Below are 9102 nucleotides of genomic sequence, written 5' to 3'. Positions count from 1 at the left end.
GACAGGTCCAAGGGACTCTCAAGAGTCTTCTCCAACACCACAGTTCAAAAGCATCAATTCTTCGGCACTCAGCTTTCTTCACAGTCCAACTCTCACATCCATACATGACCACTGGAAAAACCATAGCCTTATTTATTTCTATTAATATTAATCAGCTTCACCTCAGATCATCAGGCATTAGATCCCAGAGGTTGGAGACCCCTGCTTTAGAGAACATGCTATTCCTGATACAGAAAATCTTTGTGGGGCCTCTTGATAGAGGTGTGCTCATATAAGATTTCATGGGTTTGTTGGCAGTTACAGCTGTAGCTGCCTTTCTCAGTAGCCCTCAGTCTAAGAAAAGAGTGGCATGTCAAACCAAGTTATTCTTAGAATAGATGAAATTCCTAATAAATTACTTTGTTTAGATTTTACAGTTTCCTGTTGTAGGAAGCTTCACAAATGTTTCAGGAAATCAATTTTATTCAATCTGAAAATGCTCAATTTAGCATGCTTTGGTACAAAATTCTAGGAATTCATCTTTAAAAACAAAGAGACTCCTCATCAAATTCTTTTGTATCACTGAATATTGTGGTTTTTTTTGAACTGCCTAATTGTTTTGCATTCTTCCACATATATGTGATTATAAGCAGAATGTCTCTTAAGAGACCCTGATACATGGTTTACATTTCTAATAAGACAAAAACCTGTTTCTTTATTACTGGCAGTATCTCCAAACCAAGACTATTTTAGTCCAGTTAGATACAAAGGAGTGGATTGAGGTAGCTGAAATGAAAGATTTGCTCAATCTCAGAAAAGTGTAGAGACAGTACAGAACTCAGATCTGCAATGCAATCAGGATTCCTGCTTCCTTGTGACAGGATTTCCTTCCTCTTGGATTTGTGGGTCCTTGAAAGAGGCACGGTTGCAAGTAACACTCATGAATTTAACTTCAGAGACACAGTGGGAGACAGTCTGGAGGTTTTAGATCTGGTCAAGATATTGCTTTTGTTGACCTCAAGAATTTTAAAGAAACCAAAGGAGCTGCAGACTTCCAGCCGACATGGTGCTTCTCGTCACTTGAAGCAAATAAGGGACGTGCCAAGGATGGACTTCAGTGCTGGCTGGCTTGTCAAACACACTCCTGTTAATTAATTTTGGCTTTGACTTGATTTCTGATGCAGTATATTTATCTGCTTCTATTTCCCACATTCATTTTCATGTGTTTTAAATAGTCTTCCCTGTCTGCTTTCAAAGAAGGAATCTTGATCAAATGCTTGTGTGTAAATGTGTGTAAATGGAATAAAGGATGTGAACTTTAAAAAGCCTCTTTATGTGATCAGATCGGTCATAAGAACGTTTAAACACGCCACAGCTGCAGACCTGCCATGCTTATAAGGAATTCAGTTTCAGCCCTAAAAACTATTTATGCCAAATTTTAAGTGGCAAAGTCAGTAGCAACTGACCATGGAACCATGAAAGAGAAAATGATTCCCTCTTAAAACTTTACAGGCTACTCTGTTAAAAATACAGTTGGGATCTGACTTGAAGTGAATCTGGCACCAACAAAAAACAAACTTTCCAGGGACCTCCAGGTTCAAAGAAAACCAGAGGGCAGACCGTTTAAGCCAGAAGTCCACTGGGAGGGGCAACCCCTCCATAGAGCCTCCCCAGCCTACACTTTGGCATGTGTTTATGTTAATTATCCACACCACCCAGAGAAGAGGAAAATGTTCCACGCAGATATTCACTAAGAAGATTAGGGTGGGCAGAACGTGAAAAGCAAACAGAAGTCAGCAGAATATTCCTCCTTCAGCCCTTTAATACAATCAAATATTCACAAATGTTCTGTTTGAAAACTGTGGAGGGATTCACGGTTTCTTGGAAGGGCAAGGCTCTGTTTGTTTAACAAGTGGGGTGGGGTGGTCTCGGAGGACACTCCCCGTCTGAGGGTTGGTGCGAAGGGGACACCACATTGTTCCATCAGGGACTGAAACCACAGGGGATGAGAGTCTTCCCTTTAGTTACCCGACAAAGGGGAGCCCATCAAAGTTATCTCCCTGTTAACGTTTGGAAGGAACAAGTCCCATATAGTCTCCCCGTTTTATTTCCTTTTACAAACATATATAGGTCTTAAATGACAAAGTGATCCTTGTAAAGCAATAAACCTATGTCTCTGCCTTCCAAGAATAAGGTTAGTATAAAGACAAATTAGACCCTGGCGAGGAGGTATGTCAAGCATTTGCAGTGGTAAACAGTTAAAAACCTCAGACTGTTGGCTATTGGGTCTGGAGGCAGAACCATCAGAAAACCATTCTAACAGTAATATCTGGTGAGACCACAGTCCATCTCAGAAGTTAAGTGATGAGGGCAACCCCAGTGCCCTCCCTGGCTCATCCGAGCGCTGGGAGGATTTCTTGGTCAGAGGTGGTTGGACCAAAATCCCACTTGAAACTTTTCCTCCATAAAAGGTGTAGATTGGCTTCCACTGAACTATTTTTACACACTCACCTTCCCTATGTGTATCTTGGTGTGTTTTTTAAAACAGTCCCTAGAATACTGTTGGGTAGGGAAGATCATAAGCAGAAACAGGGTAGAAATATATCTAAGCCGACTCCTTGGAAAAGACCCTGATGCTGTGAAAGAATGAAAGCAAAAGGAGAAAAGGGCAGCAGAGGATGAGATGGTTAGATAGCATCATCGACTCAACGGACAGGAACTCGAGCAAACTCCAGGAGATGGTGAAGGACAGGGAAGCCTGGCGTGCTGTAGTCCACGGGGTCACGAAGAATCAGACATGACTTAGCAACGGAATAGCAATGATATCCAAGGAGCGTTAAAGAAAAAGCATCTAATTTTACAAAGTCTGATAAGTCTCCTGAAGATTCCTCAAGAGACTTGGGTCTGGACGCTGCTGGACTTCTCCATGCCCCTGGCTTACCATGACGATGCCCCCGGACTGCTCTGCTGTGCACATACTCATGATGGGCGCCATGCCGACGGTGGTTCCTTGGAAATAAACTCCACTAGGAAGAAAAGAAAGGACCCTCTTAAATCAACATAGAGGAGCTTTCGAACATTTGAAATTCTGTTGGACATTCCTGCATTCCATAAGCAGAAAAACCGCAAAATCGTATGTAAAGATTCAAACTAACACAACGTTTGAAATCAACTATATTCCAATTTAAAAAAGATGGAAATAGTTGCAGGAGAGTACGTTTGTAGGTGCTTTCTATTGTGGGTTTTTCTAAAAATGTGTGTTCCAATTGCATCATCATCCCATAATCCTTTTAAGATTTCTCTTTTCAAGACTCGGGGCAACAACCAGTCATGACTTGTATATTTATAATTTGTAATCTGTCTGTCTCCTAGTGAACTGGGGGCAGGGCGCTCCTTTTAAACAGTATCTGCTGATGCTAGGGCTGAGAAGAGTCATGGAGAGAGAGAGACAGAATCACTATTAACAAGCGGAGTGCTGTACTTGATTCTCTGCTGCTGTTGCTCTCCTGGGTAATGTGACTGGGTTACAATTAGGCCAGAAACCCAGACTTTTCCAAAATGTCCTGCTAATACGGCTTGCAAAAATAAAAACAGCAGAAAAATGATTGACCCTTGGGAGTGAGTGCTGAAGCACCCACAAAGCCTTAGCACCTAGGAGGAAGCTTCCGGGAGGAGACTTCATGGCTTTGGAGAAGGTTTTCCCCACATGGAACCTTAGTCAATAAGTAATGACATCAAGGCCTGTTTCATGCTATGCTATTGATTCTAACTTAGTGCATTAAAAACTAAAAATTGAATAGTTGAGGTTTGGAAGAAACCTAAACATCCATTGGCAGAGGATGGATAGAGAAGATGTGGTACCCCTACACAGTGGGGTATTACTCAGCCACTGAAAAGAATGAATAATGCCATCTGCAGCAACATGATGCGCCCAGAGACTGTCACGCTGAGTGAAGTGAGTCAGAGGAGAACTACGGTATGACATCCCTTAGATGTGAAATCTAATAACAAATGATACAAATGAATTTGCTTACAAACCAGAAAGAGACCCACAGACTTAGAGAAAAAACTTATGGTCCTGGAGGGAAGGAAGGGGTTTCGGGATAGTTAGGGAGTTTGGAATGGATATGTACCCACTGCTATGTTTAAAATGGGTCACCAACAAGGAATTACTGTATGGCACATGGAACTCTGTTCAATGTTATGTGGCAGCCTGGATGGGAGCAGAGTCTGGGGGAGAATGGATACATGTGTATGTAGTATGGCTGAGTCCCTTGGCTGTTCACACCATTGTTAACTGGCTATCCCCCAATTCAAAATAAAAAGTTAAAAAATAAAATTATTCCTTGTTTACCTGAAATTCAAATTCAATAGAATATCCTGTATTTTATCCGGGAACCCTAACATAACAATGTTCCCTGTTTAATAAAGATAAGCCCCACCACAATCCTCCATACCTTCTTTCTGTCTCCCGCCCCATTTTCTGCTTCATTCTGCCCCATTCCAGGAAAAAAAAAAATCAAACACTGTATTTGCTGAATCTCCTTTAAGCGAAACAAATAAATGGCCATGTTTTCTTGGCCATGTACACATACAGATACCACACACATTATTTGAAAAGTCACACATTTTGGCAGTGCTCAGTTGGACCAAAAGGATAAGTATAGGCAAATAAAACTTCATCTGCGTATGTATGTATCCAGTCATTCATGCAGCCAGCCAGCCAGCCTATTACACTCCTGTGTACAGCCGTAGGGGCCACAGCTTTATATTTACAGTTGTATAGACCATTTTAACAGATACAATTAAACATATATATAAATAGTAAAGTTATATAAGAGGCTAATTTATTTCCAGATGTTCCGATTGGACAGGCTCCATTTTGGGGAAGAAATCAAAACAAAACACTCTGACTCTACTTTGAGTAGTTCGGGATTAATCAATGCATAAAATATGAGGCGACCGCAAATATCCAGGGGTGGAGGAAAAAAAAAAAACAACCCTGAGAAACGGCCAAAGTCAATTATCGGGGAATGCCAACAACCTCAGTTCAGACGAAGGCCTTTTCTAAAGTGAGCATATGGTAGGGCTGCTTTTCAACTTCCTACAAATGTTCAGTAAACTAGATCCAATGTGTGTGACAGGAAAGTGTCTCTGACCCCAAAGCTTTCAATTCAGTGATATGAGCTACATGAGAACAGAGTCTTGGCATAAATTGGGACTTCCTGGTGGTTCAGTGGCTAAGACTCCGTGGTCCCAAGGTAGGGCCTCAGGTCTGGTCCCTGGTCAGGGAGCTAGATCCTGCATGCCTAAGACCTGGCACCAGCAAACAAATAAGTACATACTTAAAAAAATAATGGTATCAGTTATTTAAAAATTTTAATAAAAAGTTCTTCTTTTTAGGAAAAAAATCTACTCCATGCAATCTTAGATTGTGCTGTTTTTTGCTTGATATAAAGGAGTCTGTAATATGTTACCAATGTACTATGTTAGAGGCATGCTTTTCCTTATTTTCTCCTCTTCGTGGTACTTATCATGCTCTGAAATATCCTTGTTTATTATCCTCTCCTCCCAGGAGGGACTTCCCTGGTGGCTCAGATGATAAAGAATCCGCCTGCAATGCAGAAGACCTGAGTTCGATCCCTGGGTCAGGAAGATGCCTGGAGAAGGGAATGGAAATCCACTACAGGATTCTTGCCCGGAGAATTGCATGGACAGAGGAGCCTAGGGCTACAGCCCATTGTGTCACAAAGAGCTGGACGCTACTGAGTGACTAACACTTTCACTTTTCCCTGTAGACTGGAGATTCCCAAGAACAGGGAGGTTTACTGTGTGCATCACTGTTATGTTTGAAGCCCTGAAAAGACGTTTTGTTACTAATTTGTGCTCAACGCACATTGGTGAAACAATAGAACACAAGGTTTATCTTCGACACCCTGGTATTCTCTGATCTAGAAAACCAAGGGAAACAACAAAACAGGAGGAATAAAAGTGTTCTTTCTTCAGGCAGCCGACAGGACCACTCTAATGTGCTGTCTTCAGATCTCGCAAAAATGTTTTTCACTAATAATGGCAGAAAATGAGCTTTTTAAAAAATATACCTCTCAGGACAACTTTATGTCAAGACTAAGCCTAGAGGGAGAGATAAATTGGGAGTTTGGGGTTGACATATAATAAATTCACCACTGGATCTATTATAAAATAGATAACCAACAAGGACTCTGCTCTATACTCTGTAATAACCTAAATGGGAAAAGAATTTGAAATGGAATAGATACATGTATATCTATCACTCTTGCCTGGAAATCCCATGGATGGAGGAGCCTGGTAGGCTATAGTCTATAGGGTCGCAATGAGTCGGACACAACTGAGCGACTTCTCTTTCTTTCTCTTTCTCTTATCTATAACTGAATTACTTTGCTGTACAGTTGAAACTAATACAACATTGTTAATCAACTATACTCCAATATAAAATTAAAAATAAAAAAGTAAAGAAATGAAAAGATCAATAATGAAGTAAATAAAATATGAGAGAAAAACATTAAAAAAGAAAAGTATTTATGAATATCAAAGTGTTGGTGGTGGTTTAGTAGCTAACTGGTGTCCCACTCTTTCGACTCCATAGACTGTAGCCTTCCAGGATCCTCTGTTCATGGGATTCTCCAGGCAAGAATACCAGGGTGGGTTGCCATTTCCTTCTCCAGGGGATCTTCCCAACCCAGGGATCAAACCCGGGTCTTCTGCACTGCAGGCATTCTTTACCGACTGAGCTGTGAGGGAAGCCCCTAGTTATATATATATAGTTTTATATATAAAACTTGTGACTTCCTCGGTGGTCCAGTGGTTAAGACTCTGCATACTTCCACTGCAGAGTAGGTTCGATCCCTGGTCGGGGAACTAAGATGCTATACGCCCCATGGTGTGCATTCCCTCACCCATCCACAAAAAAGACAAAGCCTAGAAAAAGTTGCATAGAGTAAATGACCAGGTATTAGAAGGAAATAAGACATCTGCTTGAGGGATATGTTTCCCAGGGTATGCAAAGGAAGACTTCTTCAGCAGCCCCCAATTTCAACTGAGAGGCCTCCCTCCAGTCAGTGGGGGCTGAGAAGCCCCCTTTGGGCCTGGTCCAGTGAGTGTGTTTTGAAGAACAGGTGCAGCTTCACTGCCTGTCAGGGAGGCTAAGAGGAGGGCAGGTGTGCCGGGGGCACTCTTTGATCTTTAGCAAAGGAGAGACAGCAGACACCTTACCTGATGAGCTGTGCGTTGTCATGGGATTTGCGAGGCAGAAGCTTCATCTTTCTCCAGTCTAGAAACTCATGCAGGCTCGTGAATGGGTCCTGACTTATGGAGCATTTGTCAATGTCATTCCACACCTCCACGCCCACCAACACGATTCGAATGTTCAGTGGTCGGTAAAACTGAGGGCGACAGAAGACAGGTATCCCTGGGGGTCACTTTAACGAGAACTTGCAATGCCATGTAGAACAGACGTGCAATTTCTGAACCTCGTTGACGTGATATGAAAAATCTCTCTGTGCTCCCTTGTTCCCATGGCATTAGAGTTGAAGGAATATTTTCAGTGACTGATGCAAAGTGATGTGCTAACTGGGTTCTCGAATAGGGTGGACTAATTAGATGTTAGAGTTAACTAGCCTTTTTAATGTCTCCGACGTGGCACAGTAGTAGGGAACCTGCCTGCCACTGCAGGAGACACAAGAGACTTGATTTTGATCCCTGGGTCGGGAAGATCCCCTAGAGAAGGAAATGGCAACCCACTCCAGTATTCTTGCCTGGGAAATCCCATGGACAGAGGAGTCTGGTGGGCTACAGTCCATGGGGTCGCAAACAGTTGGACACAACTGAGCATGCACACCTTAATTGTAGGGAAGCATAGATTTCAACCGATTCATTGGTGATTAGAAATGGGTGCATAGATGTGTGTTATCGTTAATGTAATGTAGTTACATTACAGCTAAAGATTGCTAGCTCATATCTACTGCAAGAAAAACAATAAGTGTGGTAGGATCATTCAGACACTCTGCCAAGCGCAGTAATTTGTTCCTTTTAAGCAAAATGTTCTACCTATGAGTTACGGAAAATGAATCTGTATTGTTCTCAGCAAAGACTCAGACTTGGCCGACGTTATCATATTTTGTCACCTGTAAATGACCTAGTAGGTTTTAATTAAATGAACAGATCAATATCTTTCAGGATGATAAAGGCAGACACAGAATTCTTCATCAGGAACTTTGAGGACCATTTTTTCCCACAGGTCAGACTATAGTTCACCAACGCCATCATGGGAAAGATCTGGTAAAGGAAATTCCTCATTCCTTCTGGCACACAAATCACATCTTCTTGCTTTTCCATCCCCCATCTTTCTGTGTCCTTACTTCAACCTACAGCCTGTTCTCCACAAACAGGTCATCTTGGGTCAGAAGCAGGCAGAGCAACTGTTTCAATGGCTAAGGGAGAGTTTTGAGCCAGATGAGAGGTCAGAGTGGGGCCTTCCCAGGTGGCGCAGGGGTAAAGAATCCACCTGCCAATTCAGGAGACACAAGAGATGCAGGTTAAATCCCTGGGCCAGGAAGATCCCCTGGAGGAGGAAATGTCAATCCACTCCGGTACTCTTTTTTTTTTTTTAATGAAAACACTGAAACTTTAATTGGATCAGAATCATACCTGTCAAGAACCTGGGCAGTATACTCTTCTTTATAGCACCAGTTCCTTCTGAGGGGTATTTTCCAAGCCATCTAAGTGTTCCAGCTATCCCCGACTGGCTACAGAGATGTTCCAAGCACGGTCACAGCAGCATCAGTATCCACGCATGCTCAGATTTCTGTTTCCCTGCCACTTTTCCTCAGTTCAGTTCAGCTCAGTAGCTCAGACGTGCCCGACTTTTTGAGACCCCATGAACTGCAGTATGCCAGGCCTCCCTGTCCATCACCAACTCCCAGAGTTCACTCAAACTCACGTCCATCGAGTCGGTGATGCCATCCAGCCATCTCATCCTCTGTTGTCCCCTTCTCCTCCTGCCCTCAATCCCTCCCAGCATCAGGGTCTTTTCAAATGAGTCAACTCTTCACATGAGGTGGCCAAAGTACTGGAGTTTCAGCTTTA

At 42.5% G+C, this 9102-nt stretch overlaps 1 protein-coding gene across 1 annotated transcript in view; it reads right to left on the bottom strand.

The window, feature by feature from the left end:
* ADAM12 (ADAM metallopeptidase domain 12) overlaps positions 1-9102 on the bottom strand; it is a 360531-nt gene that overhangs the window by 89747 nt on the left and 261682 nt on the right. The window contains exons 9-10 of the mRNA XM_010859570.1: positions 7231-7400; positions 2921-3005 (exon numbers count right to left, since the gene is read on the bottom strand). Coding sequence (XP_010857872.1) covers positions 2921-3005; positions 7231-7400 — 255 coding nt within the window. The remainder of the gene's footprint in view (positions 1-2920; positions 3006-7230; positions 7401-9102) is intronic.

Source organism: Bison bison, unplaced genomic scaffold, assembly GCF_000754665.1.
Source record: "Bison bison bison isolate TAMUID 2011002044 unplaced genomic scaffold, Bison_UMD1.0 scf7180017864456, whole genome shotgun sequence".
Classification (NCBI taxonomy): domain Eukaryota; kingdom Metazoa; phylum Chordata; class Mammalia; order Artiodactyla; family Bovidae; genus Bison; species Bison bison.
This window is presented reverse-complemented; position numbering and strand designations above follow the sequence as displayed.